This window comes from Canis aureus, chromosome 2 (assembly GCF_053574225.1).
Source record: "Canis aureus isolate CA01 chromosome 2, VMU_Caureus_v.1.0, whole genome shotgun sequence".
NCBI classification, from domain to species: Eukaryota; Metazoa; Chordata; class Mammalia; order Carnivora; family Canidae; genus Canis; species Canis aureus.
This window is the reverse complement of record NC_135612.1, coordinates 75,261,916-75,281,380: the sequence shown is the minus strand read 5'-3', so window position 1 is coordinate 75,281,380 and position 19,465 is coordinate 75,261,916. Positions and strand designations below refer to the sequence as shown.

The following is a 19,465-nucleotide window of genomic DNA, read 5'->3' as shown; positions in this document are numbered from 1 at the left end:
CCTCTCCCCTCTGGCTTGTGCTTTTTTTCTCACTCACTCTCTCTCAAATAAATTTTAAAAATCTTTTAAAAAAACAACAGCAGTGATATTCAGAGAGTCCATTTATTTTGGTTTGTTTTTGAGGTTGATCACTTGGCAAGGCCTAGAAATACCAGTCTCACCACATGCACGCTATCAGATGTGGGGTGAATCCCATGGGCAGGTGTGGATCACGTGGGATGTTCCCATTACATCACCTCTGGATTAGGAAGTAATAGGTGACCGGCCAAGACCAGCTCCAGAAATAAAATCCAGCCTTCATTTGGGGAAAGTTCTTTTAGTTCTTAAGGAACTGAATGTGTTTTAAAGACTATAATATGATCAATTCTTGACTGAAGTAATCTTTTATTTTCCTACTCTTTTTCAGACTTTATCTTTTGCCTTGGCTGACAAAACCAAGGCCAAAATCGTTTTAGCGAATGATCCGGATGCTGATAGACTTGCTGTGGCGGAAAAGCAAGACAGGTGCAGTTGATCATGATTACCTTTCTGATAGAAAACATAACGGGGTGACATCTTCAGCAGTAAAATGTTCCTGGGGCGACTGGACCTGTTTGGAAATATTTACCATTTATTGTCCCACAAGTCATCCCTGAACCTCCTGTCACTGAACCTCTAACCTACAGCAAAACGCTGTTCTGGGGGCCAGCATAATTAATGCAGAGTAAACCGGACCAGGATGGACCTGGAATTGAAATTACTATTGATCTTGTCTCATTTCGTCATTGATTTTATTATAATTAATGACTCAGTCCCTAATGCTGGCAAGTACTGTGTTTGGTGCTAGCTTTACAGATCAGTATTTGCTTCCAGGAAACGTCAGATTTAGGTTGAGTGGACCAGAGAGGAATAGCAGTGGAGTACCAGTGTTTAAGACAAGTTTGACCATAAGTGGAATAGGACATAAGTGGAGAGAAAAGATGAAAGGCAGGCAAGGTCCACACAGTTTTGGGTGTCAGCACATGTGATGTTTTGGGAGCAGTGGGGTGCTGCCAAAGGATTAAGGTTTTATTTATCTATTATTTATTTTAAGTTTTTTGAGAGAGAGAGTGAGCAAGGGGCCGAGGGACAAAGGGAGAGAGAGAAGCTGAAGCCAACTCAGTGCCAGCTCGAGCCCCACATAGGCTTCAGTCTTATCACTGAGATCATGACCTGAGCCAAAATCAAGAGTTGGATGCTCAACTGACTGAGCCACTGCCACAGAGGATTAGGGTTTTAGATTATGGTTAAACAGATTCAATTCTATTTTTTTTTAAGATTTTTTTTTATTTGGGGGAGAGAGAGACAGAGACAGCATAAAAGTGGGGGAGGGGCAGACGGAGAGGGAAAACAGACCCCCCACTGAGCAGTGAGCCTGATGTGGGGCTCGATTCCAGAACTTGGAGATCATGACCTGAACTGAAGGCAGATGCTTAACCAACTGAGCCACTCAGGTGCCCCCAAACAGGTACAATTCTAATCACTTTCTAGAAAGTTAAGCTAGGGTGATGCATGTTGAAACATGAGATGTCCTAGCCACCCAGATTACGAAGAGGAGAGTGAATCCCATGTCTGTTCTCTGGTATCCTCATCGTTTTAGTATGAACTTGCTCTTGAGGCAGGCTAGGCTATTGCCTCCCTGAAACCTCAATACTGACCAGACTGAAAATTGAGATATGCAGACTGTTATCCTGGGGTAGGATAGGGTGTGTGGGATCTTGCCAGCATATTTCTATCATCTTTAAAACCAAAGCCTTGGGACACCTGGGTGGCTCAGCAGTTGAGCGTCTGCCTTTGGCTGGGGTCCTGGGATCAAGTCCCGCATCAGGCTCCCTGCAGGGAGCCAGTTTCTCCCTCTGCCTATGTCTCTGCCTTTCTCTCTGTGTCTCACATGAATGACTAAATAAAATCTTAATAAATACATACATACATACATACATAATAAAACCAAAGCCTTTGCCAAAGACAATTGAAAGCTTCATGTAGCTTCGCTCTTCAAAGATGGGAGGTTTGTCTAAGCAAACTGGTTGAGACAGAGCTACTACTCAAATGTTTGTGAAGTGACAGTCACGGTTCCAACCAGTTATTTAAACAAGAAAGACAAGGACACTTGCAGGAACCACTTTGAGCCTTGTTTGCCTTAATTGTCATGTCTCAGTCACTTCCAATGTCTCTCTTAAGATCACAGCAATGCATTGGTTGTTTTTTCTTTCAGCGGTGAATGGAGAGTGTTTTCAGGCAATGAGTTGGGGGCCCTCCTGGGCTGGTGGCTTTTTACCTCCTGGAAAGAAAAGAACCAAGATCACAGTGCCCTCAAAGACTTATACATGCTGTCCAGCACCGTCTCCTCCAAAATCTTGCGGGCCATTGCCTTAAAGGAAGGCTTTCACTTTGAGGTAAGGTATTTCTGGGACTTGCTCTTGAATCTCTTTTGCTCTGTAGAAGGTCTAAGGCATTTCCTTCTCTTTTGGGTTATCCCTTTTAGGAAACACTAACTGGCTTTAAGTGGATGGGAAACCGAGCCAAACAGCTAATAGACCAGGGGAAGAATGTCTTATTTGCATTTGAAGAAGCTATTGGTAAGAAGTGATAATGGTGATTATAGCATTAGCTAATATATAGAACGCAAATAAATGGGATTTGGATTTGGGTTCAAAAAATTAACAGTAGAACAGGAGCACACCGGTGCTCAAAGGGTGTTGAACTTCCCTACCCTAAATTTGGCATCTCAAATTTTCTTTCAGCTAAAAAGAATACCTCACAAATAACCAAGCCATTAATAAAAGAAAGTGAATCCATTCCCTTGATGAAAACAGTGATGTTCTGCACACGGGTGCTTATAGCTCTGGAACCCCCATATTTTGGGAAGTTGTGGTAGTTCCTCAACTGTGGTGTTGACCTCCAAGTCAGATATGGTTTGCTCCTCTCCCAAAAGTGCTTAGACCGAAGTCTGTCCAGAGGAAAGGAGAGGACTTGGTTGTGGGGCTTTCATCAAAGTGACTGTCACCTGAAAGGACAGCCCCAAGTCCAGCCAGAATGACTGAGAAAGACTGTCTTAAATTGTCAGTATAGGTGAGGAGAAAGGGGAGCTAGTATAGAAATTGAAATTCAGGTGTTTGTGTGCAGGATGTTTTAGCTATCCATTTAGTAAAAGTTATCATACCTTATACAAGAACATTCCTCCAGGGGCCCTTGGATGGCTCAGTCGGTTAAGCATCTGACTCTTGGTTTCGGCTCAGGTCATGATCTCAGGGTCCTGAGATTGAGCCCCACATTGGGCTCCGCACTCAGCAAGGAGTCGGCTTGCAAATTCTCTCCCTCTGCGCCTCCCCCTGATGTGTGTGTGTGCCCACACACATGTGCGCACGTGTGCCTCCCCTTCTCTCCAATAAATAAATCTTAAAAAAAAAAACAAAACATTCATCTGTATTTCCTGCAGCACACATGCTCCCACATATCATTTAACTAATTAATCAAATGAAGTGTGCAACAGCTCAGCTTTTGCCCTTTTGTCACAATTTGGCAGTCTTTCTATAGCTTTTTATTAAACATGTTTTTCTTGCGCTTGTTTATCAAATATTTATTGCACATCAATTACATAGTGACCCTGAGAGAAAAAGATGACACTGACCTCAGCCTAGAGCAGTGTGCATCGAGCTCATTACCAGCCACACAAGAGAGCACAGGCTAGGTGTCAAGGTGAAGGACGTAACTCACAAGGACTGTTGGAATTCAGAGAAGATGGAATAAGCATTGACTAGAACAACTGGGAAGGAACCATTTGTGTGAGCGGAGGGGTTTGAGCTGGACCTGGGGAATGAACAGTTTGTCTAGGAGGAGAATCTCCTAGATTCACCCAATACATCTTGAAGGCCTGCCTCGCCCCTAGGCCTTGAGCTGGATTCCTGAATATACAGGTGGTCAATGAGAAGCATTCACATATTCATACCGTACAACCTCTTTTGCGATGGGCAAGTTGCGTGGAGATAATGTGCACGTACAGGGTGGTAAAGGAACCCAGTCCTAAGAGCGAATGTATGACACGTGTTTCTGCAGGATATATGTGCTGCCCTTTTGTTCTGGACAAAGATGGAGTCAGCGCCGCTGTCATCAGCGCCGAGTTGGCTAGCTTTCTAGCAACCAAGAATTTGTCTTTGTCTCAGCAGCTAAAGGCCATTTATGTTGAGTAAGTTTCTATTAACTCTGTTTAATTGAAATAATACTTTTTAAAAGTTTTATTATGTTTTTATGTGTGACACTAATATTCTAACCCTCTTACTTTGGGTGAGGGTTCTTCTGAAAACTAAAGGATCACTTTTTCTTTTAATGCTTAACTATTCAATACTAATTATCACTTATGACTGTGTTAATCCTTAACAAATGAGAACATCAGTTGCAGAAATAGCTAATTGAGGAGGGTGATTCCCTGATGTCAGAAAGGACAAAGGTTTTCGTGAAACATCTATTACGTGTTTAGAGCCACTAGTCAAGTCTGCCTTTGTAGTGCAAAAGCAGCTGATGGCAAGACATACAGGAATGGGTGTGGTGTGGCTGCAATGAAATGAAACTTTCACCTCCCAAGATAGGCCGAAGGCCAGGCAGCAGTTTGGCAATACCTGGGGTCAATAGTTATACCTCTTTTTTATGCTAAATTATTCCTTTGAAGCTAGTCATTGTTATCGTTTCATTTAGCTTAAAATTTACTGATTGCTACATGTTCTGTATACACCACGTGAGATTATTTGTTCCTCATTTTGCATATTTGTACTTTTTTTATTGAGATGTAATTGACATTAATGTCAGGTATAATAACATAATGATTCGATATTTATATATTATTACAAAGTGATCACCATAGTAAGTCGAGTTAACATCCACACCACATATAATCACAAATATTCATTCTTGTGATGATAGCTTTTATGATCTGTGGTCTTAGCAACTTTCAAATATACAGTACAATACTAGTAGATACAGTCACCAAGTTATATATTTATAATTTTATTTCTTTTGATAGATATGGCTACCATATTACCAAAGCTTCCTATTTTATCTGCCATGATCAAGGCACCATTAAAAAATTGTTTGAAAACCTTAGAAACTACGATGGGAAGAATAATTATCCAAAAACTTGTGGCAGATTTGAAATTTCTGGCATTAGAGACCTTACAACTGGTTATGATGATAGCCAACCTGATAAAAAAGCTGTAAGTAATAACATCTTTTATTGATTAAAACTCTTCTGTATTTACCTTCCATTATACTTCGAATAGCTTAACTCATTTAATTTTGGGATTAATTGAAGCTGATTTTAGGCATTTGGGTATTATAAATAAACTATCGAAATATACAGAAGGTTAAAAATCATGCACTAGAACCAAAAGGATTGTCACTCGCCATCTAAACCAATGCCACCATCTAACGCGTAGACAATCAGTGCTCGGAAGTGCAGGACCAACAGCTAGTTGGTGACGGTTGTTGGTAAAATCTGGGTCTTCCTGCCTCCAGATCCAGATTTTCCTCGGTCTCCACACCTGCTCAAAACACCGAATATGGCAGCCCACTATAGTGTTTCCGAATGAGTAGATCTGGGGTAAGGGCCAAGAACTTGCATTTCCAACAAGTTCCCTGCTTATGTTACTGCTACACACTTGGAGAGCCACTGCGTGCTTCCTAGTTCGTTTACCCTATTCTCTGAATGTCCGGGAGCTGTTAGCTATAAAGTATGAGTTTGCATTCTTCACATTCTGTGGATCCTCCACTGGAGTCAAAAGAACATTCAAATATGACAGAAGGGTATTGCTAAGTAATGGCAGGGGTTTGGGGAAGGAGAGTAAGAATATCCTTATGAGATATTAGACATCTTTGATAGTTCCTTTTTATTTTTTTAAATTTCCATCTGCAGGGCAGCCCTGGTGGTGCAGCGGTTTAGCGCCACCTGCAGCCCAGGGTGTGATCCTGGAGACCCAGGATCGAGTCCCACGTCGGGCTCCCTGCATGGAGCCAGCTTCTCCCTCTGCCTGTGTCTCTGCCTCTCTCTCTCTCTCAGTGTCTCTATGAATGAATAAATAAAATCTTTAAAAAATAATAATAAAATAGGGGATCCCTGGGTGGCTCAGCAGTTTAGCCCCTGCCTTCGGCCCAGGGCGTGATCCTGGAGACTCCGGATCGAGTCCCACATCGGGCTCCCGGTGCATGGAGCCTGCTTCTCCCTCTGCCTGTGTCTCTGCCTCTCTCTCCTCTGTGTCTTTCATGAATAAATAAATAAAATATTTAAAAAAATAATAATAATAATAATAAATAAATTTCCATCTGCACACAATATATTTTTAAAGAGAAATATTTTTGGAAGAGTCACGGTGAAACATGGCCGCGCCAACCCCCACCATCTCTTTGCCTTGCCGAGACAGCCACCTTCCCTCTCAGTTGTCTCGCCTGGCATTTTACCACCAGATTTCAAATGCTCATATGGTGATGCTTGGGCTTCTCAGTGTTGGACTTTATTCCTTTTCCATTATGGAGATAAGGATTTAAATCTGACATTTCTGGGACGCCTGGGTGGCGCTCAGCAGTTGAGGGTCTGCCTTCAGCCCAGGGCGTGATCCTGGAGTCCAGGGATCGAGTCCCATATCAGGCTCCCAGCGTGGAGCCTGCTTCTCCTGCCTGTGTTTCTGCCTCTCTCTGTGTGTGTCTCTCATGAATAAATAAATAAAATCTTTAAAAAATAAAATCTGACATTTCTTACATTCACTCTTCTCCCTTCTCCCCTATCTTCACAAACACTTAGGCCACAACACTTGGTGAATTCAGATTCTGTGCTTGTATTATTATGACTACTTAGCTAAGTAGTCTACTTTGGTTAGGTTCCCCAAGATTGTAGAATTATTTCTTCTAAAATTAATAGTTCTGTTCTTTCATTTTCTTGGATTTTTATGTAACAATCCCCAGTCTTCCCACATCCTTCAGATGTCTCTCAGTAGGCTTTTTATGGTCCGATGCAATTTTATCAGTTCTGTTTTATTTCCACCCAACTCCCTCCCAGTCCTTCCATCCAGACAGAGCCAGCTCCTCTCTGTGTTGGGTAAACACATGTCATCCTGGGAATGCCCTTCACCACTTGTGGGGTGGGGTCCTTTGCTTCTGGACGTCCTCTTGCTGTACTTATTTTCCTAAATCACCTCTTCTTTTTTTTTTTTTTTAAGATTTTATTTATTTATTCATGAGAGACACAGAGAGAGAGGCAGAGACACAGGCAGAGGGAGAAGCAGGCTCCATGCAGGGAGCCCGATGTGGGACTCGATCCCGAGTCTCCAGGATCACGCCCTGGGCCGAAGCCAGACACTCAACCGCTGAGCCACCTAGGCATCCCCCTAAATCACCTCTTCTAGTAGCTTCCTAAAAACAAGTGAATAGGAGGTCAATTTTTGGAGACATTGAGGTCTGCAAATGTCTTAATTCTACCCTCACACTTGATTGACTCACAGTTTTGAAAGCAGCGCTCCACTGTTACAGAGTTTCCAGTATTGCTGGTGAGGGTCTGATCTTTCATTCCGTCAGGAAATAGCCGAGGCCTACTGTGTGCCACCTAAAGGGGTGTTGATGCCGTATTTATTCAGTCCTTTCCATGCAGCTTGTTTTTTCCTCTATGAAAAGATTTCAGGAATTTTTTGCTAAACTTTTCTTCTAAAATTTCAGTGATCTGCTTTTTCAGCCATTCTGGACAGTTGGTGGGTCGTTGGTTTTTGGAGTCATTTCTTTCAGTTCTGAGAAATTTTCTTAATTTTCTTTCAAAGAAGGGGGCTGGATGGTTATTTTCCTAATATCTTCTTCCTCTGCATTTTCTGTTCTCTCTTTCTGGCTGAGTTCTTGGTTAGATGCTGGCTCTCCAGGACTGACGCTCTACTTTCCTTGTTTCTTCTTCCCTAATGTCCATCTGGATCTTCTTGTCCAACACTTTGGGAAATTACATCAACGTTAATTTTCAGTGCTTTTATTCACTATTTCAGCTCGTATTCTCCACTTTATTAGAAATAACACCTGGGGCACCAGGCTGGCTCGGTTGGTAGAGCATGTGACTCTTGATCTCGGTTGGGGTTGTGAGTTCAAGTCCCATGTTAGACATGGAACCTACTTTAAAAAAATTTTTTTAATAAAAATAACATCCTATTCTTGTTTCATGTATATAGTACTTTTTAAAAAATAATATAATGATTCAACAGTTCTGTATGTTACTTGGCTGTCATCATGATAAGTGTACACTTGACCCCTTTTACCTCTTTTGTCCATTCCCCTACCCATCTCCCCTCTGGCAACTACCAGTTTGTTTTCTTTTCTTTTTCTTTTTTTTTTTTTTACCAGTTTGTTTTCTATATGAAGAGTCTATATTTTCTGTTGTTGTTTGTCTCTTTTTGTTGCTGTTATTCATTTCATTTGTCCCTTTAATTCCACATATGAGTGAAATTATATGAGATTTGTATTTCTCTGTATTTTTTTAAATTTAAATTCAATGAAGTAACATATAATGTATTATTGGCTTCAGAGGTAGAGGTCAGTGATTCATCAATCTTCTATAATGCCCAGTGCTCATAATTCACATGTCCTCCTTCATGTCCATCACCAGTTACCCCGTCCCCCTACTCACCTTCCTTTCAATGTCCTTCAGTTTGTTTCCTATGATTAAGAGTTTCTAATGGTTTGTCTCCCTCTCTAATTGCGTCGTCTTATTTTTCCCTCTCTTCCCTATGATCCTCTGTTTTGTTTCTTAAATTCTACATATGAGTAAGATTATATGATAATTGTCTTTCTCTGATTGACTTATTTTGCTAAGCATAATACCCTCTAGTTCCATCCAGATCGTTACAAATGGCAAGGCTTCAGTTTTTTGATGGCTGAGTAGTATTCCAGTGTGTGTGTGTGTGTGTGTGTGTGTGTGTGTGTGTGTCTCCATGTCTCCATTCATCTGTCAATGGACATCTCTACTCTTTCCACAGTTTGGCTATTGTGGACATGGCTGCTATAAACATTGGGGTGCAGGTGCCTCTTCAGATCACTACATTTGTATCTTTGGGATAGATACCTAGTAAGTAGTGCAGTTGCTGGGTTGAAGGGTAGCTCTATTTTCAACTCTTTGGGGAACCTCCATACTGTTTTCCAGAGTGGGTGCACCAGGTTGCATTCCCAGGAACAATGTAAAAGGGTTCCCCTTTCTCCACATCCTCACCAACATCTGTCATTTCCTGACTTATTAACTTTAGCCACTCTGACTGGTGTGAGCTGGTATCTCATTGTGGTTTTTATTTGTATTTCCCTGATGCTGAGTGATGTTGAGCATTTTTTCATGTGTCTGTTGGCCATTTGTTTTGTCTTCTTTGGAGAAATGTCTGTTCATGTCTTCTGCCCATTTCTTGACTGGATTATTTATTCTTTAGGTGTTGAGTTTGATAGGTTCTTTATAGATTTTTGGATACTAGCCCTTTATCTGATAAGACATTTGTGAATTCTGTCCGTTGTCTTTTGGTTTTGTTGACTCCTTTGCTGTGCAAAAGCTTTTTATCTTGACGAAGTCCCAATAGTTCATTTTTGCCTTTGTTTCCCAAGCGTTTAGAGATGTATCCAGCAAGAAATTGTTGCAATTGAGGTTACAGAGGTTGCTGCCTGTGTTATCCTCTCGGATTTTGATGGATTTCTCTTACATTTAGGTGTTTCATCCGTCTTGAGTCTATTTTTGTGTATGGTATAAGGAAATAGTCGAATTTCATTCTTCTTCATGTGGCTGGACAATTTTCCCAACACCATTTGTTGAAGAGACTTTTTTCCATTGGATATTCTTTCCTGCTTTGTCAAATATTAGTTGACCATAGAGTTGAGGGTCCATTTCTGGGTTCTCTCTTCTGTTCCATTGATTTGTGTGTCTGTGTTTGTGACAGTACCATGCCATCTTGATGATTACAGCTTTGTAATAGAGCTTGAAGTCTGGGAGTGTGATGCTTTGGTTTTCTTTTTTAACATTCTTTTGGCTACATGGAATCTTTCTGGTTCCATATAAATTTTGGATTATTTGTTTCAGCCCTGTGAAAAAAGTTGATGGTATTTTGATAGGAATTGCATTGAATGTGTTGATTGCTCTGGGTAGCATAGACATTATAACAATATTTATTCTTCTAATCCATAAGCATGAAATATTTTTCCATTTCTTTGTGTCTTCCTCAATTTCTTTCATGAGTATTCTGTAGTTTTCTGAGTACAGATCATTTGCCTCTTTGGTTAGGTTTATTCCTAGGTATCTTACGGGTTTTAGTCCAATTGTAAATGGGATCAACTGTTTAGTTTCTTTCTTCTATTTCATTGTTAGTGTATAGAAATGCTACTGATTTCTGTGCATTGATTTTATATCCTGCCACTTTGCTGAATTCCTGTATGAATTCTAGCAATTTTGGGTTTTCCACATAGTATATCATGTCATCTTCAAAGAATGAAAGTTTGACTTCTTTGGTCTGTCTTAATTCACTTAACATTATACTCTCAAAAAACCCAAAAAAACGAAAAACAAAAAACTTTATACCTTCTGTGTTGTCCATCTGTGTTGTTGCAAATACTAAGATTTCCTTTTTTTTTCCTCTAAGTAATCTCTATGCCCAACATGGGATTCAAATCATGACCCTGAGATCAAAAGTCACATGCTTTACTGTCTGAGCCAGCCAGGCACCCCAAAATCTCATTCTTTTCAATGACTGGGTAATATCCCATGATAGATAGATAGATAGATAGATAGATAGATAGATAGATAGATAATAGACCAATAGATTGATCTAGATATATATGTATATATCACACCTTCTTTACCCATTCATCTTTCAGTGGACACTTGGCTGCTTCCATATCTTGGCTGTTATGAATAACCATAGGGGTACATATATCTTTTTAATTAGTGCTTTCATTTTCTTTGGATAAATACCCAATAGTGGAATCACTGGATCATATGGTAGTTCTATTTTTAATTTTTTGAGGAACCTCCATATTGTTTTCCATAGTGGCTGCACCAGTGTACATTCCCACCAAGAATTCACAAGTGTTCCTTTTTCTCCACATCTTTGACAACACTTGTTATTTCTTGTCATTTTTAATGTAGCCATTCTGACAGGTGTAAGGTACCATCTCATTGTAGTTTGCATTTTCTGGATAATGAGTGATATTGAGCATTTTTCATGTGTCTGTTAACCATCTTTATGTCTTCTTTGGAAAAATGTCTATTCAGGTCCTCTGCCCATGTTTAATTAGTTTGGTTTTTTGGTGTAGTGTTGTCTAAGTTCTTTATATATGTTAGATATTAACCCCTTATCAGGTATATTATTTGCAAATAGGTTGCCTTTTGTTTGTTGATGGTTTCCTTTGCTGTGCAAAAGCCTCTTATTTTGGTGTACTCCCAGTAGTTTTATTATGCTCATGTATGTATTTTATCTCTCTTAAGAATAGTCATTATAGGGGTGCCTGGGTGGCAGAGTCTGTTAAGACTGTTAAGTCAACTCTTGGTTTGGGCTCGGGTCATGATCTCAGTGTTGTGGGATTGGGCCCTGCTTCAGGCTTTGCTCTCAGTGAGGAGTCAGCTTAGGTTTCTCTTTCATTTTCCTCTGTCCCTTCTCCCTGTGTTCTCTCTCTCTCTCTCTCTCTCTCTCAAATAAATAAATAAATAAATAAATAAATAAATAATTCTTTAAAATAGGCATGATAGCTTTTTAAAATGTAGACATTTCTCTATTGCCTTTATATCATCCAAATATGCTTTTTTTCTAAACCCAGTATATTTGTTGGACATTTATTTTCTTGCATATACAGGGAAAAACTATTATTTAAGCCAGAATAGTTTATGTTACAATTTAAATTTATAACATGTGTAAATTAATTCCTAGGTTCTCCCTACTAGCAAAAGCAGCCAAATGATCACCTTTACCTTTGCTAATGGGGGTGTGGCGACCATGCGGACCAGTGGGACGGAACCCAAAATCAAGTACTATTCAGAACTGTGTGCACCCCCTGGAAATAGGTATGAAACGGTGGCAGCACCTGTGATTGTTATTCCCTAAAGCTTCTAATTGGTTCTTTGCAAATGCTAAGTAAAACACTTTCTTTCCTGTATGTACTTTAATTAGGAATGTTGTTTCAGAACCTCCAGCAATATTGTGGATGTTAACAGCTGCATAAAGCTCCAGGCACCGGAGAGCTGATTTCCTACTTATTTCTGTCCTGCCTTTCTTTGTAGGGAAAAATTTCATTCTGAATTTCAGTAATAGTAATACAGTTTCCTTTTTCTAGTAATTTTATTTGAGACTAGTATGAATGAGTTTTCTTCTTTTCATTCCTGTCTCTTATATAATAAATTAAAATCCATTGCACCTGCACTGAACAGATATCTTTGAGCACCTACTGTGCATAGGTCTGTGCTGGGTTCTGGAAATTATCGATAAAGTACCATAGCAGAAAGAGGCCTTGCCAACAAAGAGCTGATGGTTTGATAGATTTAGAGTCACATATTTGTGACCTTGGTAAAGGGCTTGAGTTCACTTTGCAGTACCAAAACACCTTAAACTTTAACAACCACGGTACATGTAGTTAGCATGCGTAAATGTGATGATGCACACCCCTTGAGCCCTCAGTAACTAGCACTCCTCTATTCAGAGTAAAAAAAAAATCAGAAAAAATGTTTTTAAAAGTCAATTAAGTCAGTACCGTCCAATAAAAATAAAATGTGGGGGCAGCCCGGGTGGCTCAGCAGTTTAGCGCCACCTTTGGTCGAGGTTGTGATCCTGGAGACCCAGGATCAAGTCCCATGTCGGGCTTCCTGCGTGAAGCCTGCTTCTCCCTCTGCCTGTCTCTCTGCCTCTCTCTCTCTCTCTCTCTCTGTATGTGAATGAATGAATAAAATCTTTTAAAAAAATAAATAAAATAAAATAAAATAAAATGTGAAAAAAAAATAAATAAAATAAAATAAAATGTGAGGGGTGCCTGGCTGGCTCAGTTAGAAGAGCATGTGACCCTTGATCTCAAGGTCATGAGTTTGAGCCCCACATTGGGTGTAGAGATCACTTAAATAATTTTTTTTAATATTTTTTGTCTTTATTTATTTATGATAGTCACACAGAGAGAGAGAGAGGCAGAGACACAGGCAGAGGGAGAAGCAGGCTCCATGCACCGGGAGCCCGACGTGGGATTCGATCCTGGGTCTCCAGGATCGCACCCTGGGCCAAAGGCAGGCACCAAACCGCTGGGCCACCCAGGGATCCCTAATTTTTTTTTTTAAAAAAAGAGGGGTGCCTGGGTGGCTCAGTTGAATGAACTTCTGACTCAGTTTTCAACTCAGGTCATGATCTCAAGATCTCATAGTCTGACTCCTTGCTCAGTGCAGTTTGCTTGTCCCTCTTGCTCCACCTCTGCTCCTTCCCCCCAACGCACACACACACAAACACATGCACACATGCATGCACTCTCTCTCAAATACATAAAATCTTAAAAAAAAAAAAAAAAAGGAATTAATGGACACTATAAAAAAAGAGAAAATGTGAGCCTCATAATGCAATTTGAAATTTCTACTAGATAACATTTTTCAATAGTGAAGAAACAGGTAAAATTAATTTAGTGATTTATTCTACTTGTTTTAATATGTGAGAATATTGTTATACCATATATAATTTATATAAAAATTATTGAGGGGGGGATCCCTGGGTGGCGCAGCGGTTTGGCGCCTGCCTTTGGCCCAGGGCGCGATCCTGGAGAACCGGGATCAAATCCCACATCAGTCTCCCTGCATGGAGCCTGCTTCTCCCTCTGCCTGTGTCTCTGCCTCTCTCTCTCTCTCTCTGTGTGTGTGTGTGACTATCATAAATAAATAAAATTTAAAAAAAATAAAAATAAAAAATAAAAATAAAAATTATTGAGATAGTTTACTGTTTTCACACTATCTTTAAAATCCATTTAGGATTTTAGACTTACCACATATCTCGATTAAAATGCTAGATTTTTTAGAACTACTTGTTCCATACACTTGACCCTTGAACAACATGAACTTGAACTGTGCAGGTCCACTTATATGTGGATTTTCTTTTTGATAAATGCAGTATAATACTATAAATATATTTTCTCTTCCTTATTTTCTTAATAACATTTTCTTTATCGTAAGAATACACAGTATGATACAAATAGAAGGCTTTTAATAGCTAACTTTTTGGGAAATCAAGAGTTATTACATGGATTTTTTACTGTATGGGAGGGTTGCTAACTCCCTAACCCTCATGCCATTGAAGGGTCAAATATATTACAATTTCAAAAACTTTACAGTTGAAAAAAGTAGATTTTGGGATCCCTGGGTGGCGCAGCGGTTTGGCGCCTGCCTTTGGCCCAGGGCGCGATCCTGGAAGCCTGGGATCGAATCCCACGTCAGGCTCCCTGCATGGAGCCTGCTTCTCCCTCTGCCTGTGTCTCTGCCTCTCTGTCTCTCTCTGTGTAACTATCATGAATAAATAAATAAAATCTTTAAAAAAAAAAAAAGAAAAGAAAAGAAAAAAGTAGATTTTGATACCTAAATTGTTCAAACATACATAAATTTTCCAATAACTGAATTAAATATCAGTTTTTTAATTTGAATTTCAATGAATTAAATGACATTAACCATTCAGTTCCTGGGTCGCACTAGCCACATATCCAGCTCTCAACACTATAGTGGAGAGGATACCTCTAAGCAGTTGTTAGAACATTTACAAATCAAAGCTTTGCTCCTTGAAAAGTTGTTCTGGTCTGGGGAACTAAATTTGCACCCTGTGGAAATAAAAGCAGAGGAAATTTTCTGAGCATCTTCAATTGGCCAGCCAGTAGCAGATTAAATGTAGCGAATAAGAGAGGCGAGGACAGAATTGTTAGCGTATGCTTTCCTTGGGCAGGAAGAAATGACTGCTGTTAGCAAGGTAAAAAATACTAAAACAAAACAGAACTATGAAACAGAGATATAGGAACTCGTAATGTTCACTGTTTTATCATAAGGGAGATAAGCATTCCACATCCACATGGGCCTTGCATTTTCTGAATAAGAGCCCCAGCCCACCAAAGTCATGATTATGGCTTTGCAATACCACAGCAGTCAAATATATTTAAGAAGTCATAGACTGTGTCCTATATTTTGCTGCAGATTCCCGTTCAAAACCTTTTGGTGTTGCAGGAGCAAAAACTCAGCTAGTAAGCAACTCGAGCAAACACATAAAGCACCTCATTTTCTAAGCATTCTGGATTACCAAGATTTTATTGTAATATTGTGCAAGTATCAGTGTTTCCCTGTGTGTTACATAGTAAGCTGTTTGCTACTCTTGAGAATGGGGTTTTCCATAGACATGTCTTTGTAACTCTCATTCTCATTTAATATTTTCATATTTCTAGGCCTCTTTCTTTTGAAAACAAAGGGACAATAATCCAACTTAAAGACCCCCCCTCTGATTTGTCCCTTCCTTGTCATTACTCTGTGAAAATACATTCAGACTTTATAATAATACTCTTTAATGTTTGAGGATCTAGTGTTTTACACTTTTCACATGGATTATTGGTGCCCTTAAATTCAAATATTAGCTTACAGGGATCCCTGGGTGGCGCAGCGGTTTAGCGCCTGCCTTTGGCCCAGGGCGCGATCCTGGAGACCCGGGATCGAATCCCACGTCGGGCTCCCGGTGCATGGAGCCTGCTTCTCCCTCTGCCTATGTCTCTGCCTCTCTCTCTCTCTCTCTGTGACTATCATAAATAAATAAATTTTAAAAAAAAAACAAATATTAGCTTACAAATTCCTAGAAATATTTTGAAAAATTATCCTTTTATTATTCATTGAAACGCTACTCCAGTTTATGAATTGGGACTTGGGCACTAGGTCAGTCCATGGAAATGCTGTCAGGACTCAAGCAGGTCACCAGCCTACCTAATATAAAACAGCAATAAAGCCATGGCTAAGTTTCTTTATTTTCTGATCACTTTAATACTATTACTGTGTTTTATATCATCATTATTCATAGAATTCCATGACCTACTCATCCTTTAGAACAGAAAATACTTTTTTAAAATTATTTATTTATTTATTCATGAGAGACACAGAGAGGCAGAGACATAGGCAGAGAGATAAGCAGGCTCCCTGCGACGGGGGAGCCCAAAGCAGGACTAGATCCAAGACCTGAGCAGAAGACGGACACTCAACCACTGAGCTTCCCAGGTGCCCAGAAAATGCTTTTCAAATTTATGTCCTGCTTTTAAAAAATATTTTTTGTTTGGTAGATATCCAACTTTTGATTTTGGAAAATTTCAACGAGTACCCACATACCTCTCACTTAGACCAAGGGTTGGCAAACTTTTTTTGTAAAGAGCCAGATAGTAAATATTTTAAGAGTTTGTAAGCCATATGGTCACAACTACTCACCTCTGCTGTTGCTCAAAAGCAGAAAGAAATCTTGCACATCTGTGTTCCAATAAATCTTTATTTACAAAAATGGGCATTCAACAGGCTGCCAGCCATAGTAGCCTACTTTAACCTAGACTGAACAATTGATAACATTTTGCAATATTTGCTGTCGCTTACCATATATTGTATATGTAGGTTTGTTTTTATTTTTCCTGAGTCATCTGAAAATAAGTTGCAGACATCAATACACAATTCCTAAGAACAAGAATACTCTATCTCAGGATTTAGATACCAATTATATCAAGCAAGGTTCTAACAGAAAAAAACCAATAGGAGATATATATTTATGTATTTATATTTGTATATTCACTGGTGAGTTTAATTTTAGCTATATTGTTAGAAAAAAACCAGTAATTATTAATTATGTGCCTTCCTGAGAAATGTTGTCTTCAAAACACATTTATGGAAAAGGAAATAATGACCTATGTGATTCATATATATTTATGAAGCGTAATTACTTTATATGTCACCAATGGGGATAAAAATAATTTTAACGAAGCTACATTTATTGAGGTTTCGGGGCCAGGTTCTGTGCTAATTGCTTTATATAATTTATCTCAATCTACACAACAACTCTCCTGAGAAAATAAAGTCGTTTATCCCAATTTTTCAAATGAGAAATCTGGGCCTTGGAGAGGCTCAGCCACTTGCCTGAGGGCATACAGCTTGTAGGAGAGCCAGAATTAATGTCTGCAATAAAATGGATTGTATAGTTGTTAGGGGAACTATTACAATATAAAAATGATCTTAACTAGTTACAAGAATTTCCATTTCCATTAAAATAAAGTTGCATGTATTGAAGACAGTCAAAGATGAAGGAAGGAAAGTTTGAAATGCAGGATTCAGTTTTTTAAATTCAGCTTTTTGGTTTCAAGTATTCAAAACACCAGGAACCTGATGCAAACATGAGTGGCTCCTTTTATCATTACCTCCCTTCCAGTTGTTTGCGTGTAAATGCGTGTTTTCCCTATGCTTGAAAACTTGATTTCCTTAGAGGGGGAGGGAACTAGTTCCCTAGATTTTTGTTTATACTTTAGTTGTGACCCTTTTATTCTGGAGGTAGACTAAAAAAGATGAAAGCTGGGGTGGGGGTAGGGGGATCTGAGTTGCTGGTGTGTGATTAGCAGGCCCACTAGGAGGCTCCCATTCTCTGTACTTTCTGGAAGGCCTTGCAGACCCAGCTGCTGATAGTTAGCTTCCTGTCATTTGGAGGCAAACAGGAGGCTGAAACGTTCCTATCAGATGCCATTTGTAAAAGCTTAGCAGGATTAGATGACCATGACAACTGAAGTCTTGAAAATTTTCTTTGCACTGTTAGGTACCAACATGGCAGATCTTTTAGGGAAGCTAGAGCAAAAAGTGTTTCTTAAAAATTCTTAGAAGAAATGCACAGAGATGATTTTGTTGATAGTAGAAGCCTTGGGAGATCTTTTCAGGGAAATAATGGATATTGTTTGTCTCTTGGGGTCTTTTCATCCAAGTCAGCAGATGCATTCCCATGCTTCCCTCACTGGGGTTCTGATCTGTCTGACTTAGCCCTCCTCTTAAGGGTATGTTTCAATGTTATTTGACCAATGTGGGGAGAACTTAAAATCTGCTTTGGAATAATCCACTGATCTGGGATTTTCCTCCTTATTTTCCAGTGATCCTGAGCAGCTGAAGAAAGAACTAAATGAACTAGTCAGTGCTATTGAAGAACATTTTTTCCAGCCACAAAAGTACAACCTGCAGCCGAAGGCAGAGTAAAATATTCTAGCCTTGGGCATAATTACAGTTAAGCTGAACATCATTCATTCAGCAGTGTGTTTGAGGACCAAGTGACTTGAACAATCGCTACAAGTATTTATGCATTTTTAATAGACCTACATTCCTCATTCTATTGTTGACCTTTAAGGTGAATAAAGAAAAGATGGACAAACCTAACAAACCAACATTTCCTTTTACACGGTTGAGCCTGGGCATTATCTGAATTAAAAAAAAAAAGATTTTTAAAATAGCTAACTCAAAAATATATTGTAATTAGTATGCTTTAATCAGAATAAATCATGAATACGTCTCCTCCATAATTATTTTTATGAATAACTGAAACTACCAGAAAGCCTATACAATTACTAAATTATGGGCTGTCATATTATGGGATAGCCACTTTTTAGATATGTGTATATTTACCTTTCTGTCAGCTGCTTATAAGATAAAATTATATAAACAAACAAATGTCATATTCATGTTTAGGGAGACTAAAGTGGAGGAATTTATAAGAACCTCTAAAATGGAGCAAAAGATACTTTAAAAAGATACATTTCTTTTGACCTAAAACTTTTTAGTTCTAATAATACATCATTATGCATCATATATGTGCTAGGAAAAAACAGCCTAACCATCTTTGTGCAGTACATTAACATTCATTTTATCTCTAAATCTTGAATTTTAAAAATTGGTTACTTGAAACTACAAAGTATTTTATTGTACAGTTGTTTGCTTTGGTACAAGTTCATGTAATTTTTGGTACTGAGGCAGCAAGGACTATTAAGTATTAACTATTTAGCTGATTTGGGGTTTTTTTGCCTTGTTCATATGTGATTAAAATCTAAAACCATTAGATTTCATTTTCCAGTTTTGTATTTGACCTGTGCCTCCTACCCTCCTCATAATCAGTGGCCTTTAAAACCATTTAAAATGACTCCCTTTGAGTACCCATGACTCAGGACCATGCTGTTCTTTATATACTTTATGTCCTTTTCTGGTTTTTCTATTTTAAAAGTAAATGATTGCCCATTATTACTATTATTAACCTAAATGGTTGCCAACAGTTTCAGAACAATGAAAAATTACAATCTGGCAATCATTTTTTTAAAGTAAAAGGGAAAGAGGTTTTTATATCTTAGTGATACATAGTTCGTGCCCTTTCAGAACCCTTAAATCTACAATATCGATATATTTTGTCAGCTGCTTCATTAGAGAAGTTGTGTA

General features: G+C 39.0%; 1 protein-coding gene across 1 annotated transcript in view; it reads left to right on the top strand.

Annotated features, from left to right (window-relative positions):
* PGM2 (phosphoglucomutase 2) overlaps positions 1-19,091 on the top strand; it is a 38,445-nt gene extending 19,354 nt beyond the window's left edge. Inside the window, exons 8-14 of the mRNA XM_077879699.1 lie at positions 407-504; positions 2,234-2,414; positions 2,504-2,597; positions 4,075-4,204; positions 5,036-5,225; positions 11,925-12,058; positions 18,139-19,091. Of these exons, the coding sequence (XP_077735825.1) occupies positions 407-504; positions 2,234-2,414; positions 2,504-2,597; positions 4,075-4,204; positions 5,036-5,225; positions 11,925-12,058; positions 18,139-18,241 (930 nt within the window). The 3' untranslated portion in view covers positions 18,242-19,091. The remainder of the gene's footprint in view (positions 1-406; positions 505-2,233; positions 2,415-2,503; positions 2,598-4,074; positions 4,205-5,035; positions 5,226-11,924; positions 12,059-18,138) is intronic.
* The last annotated feature ends 374 nt before the right edge of the window (positions 19,092-19,465 follow it).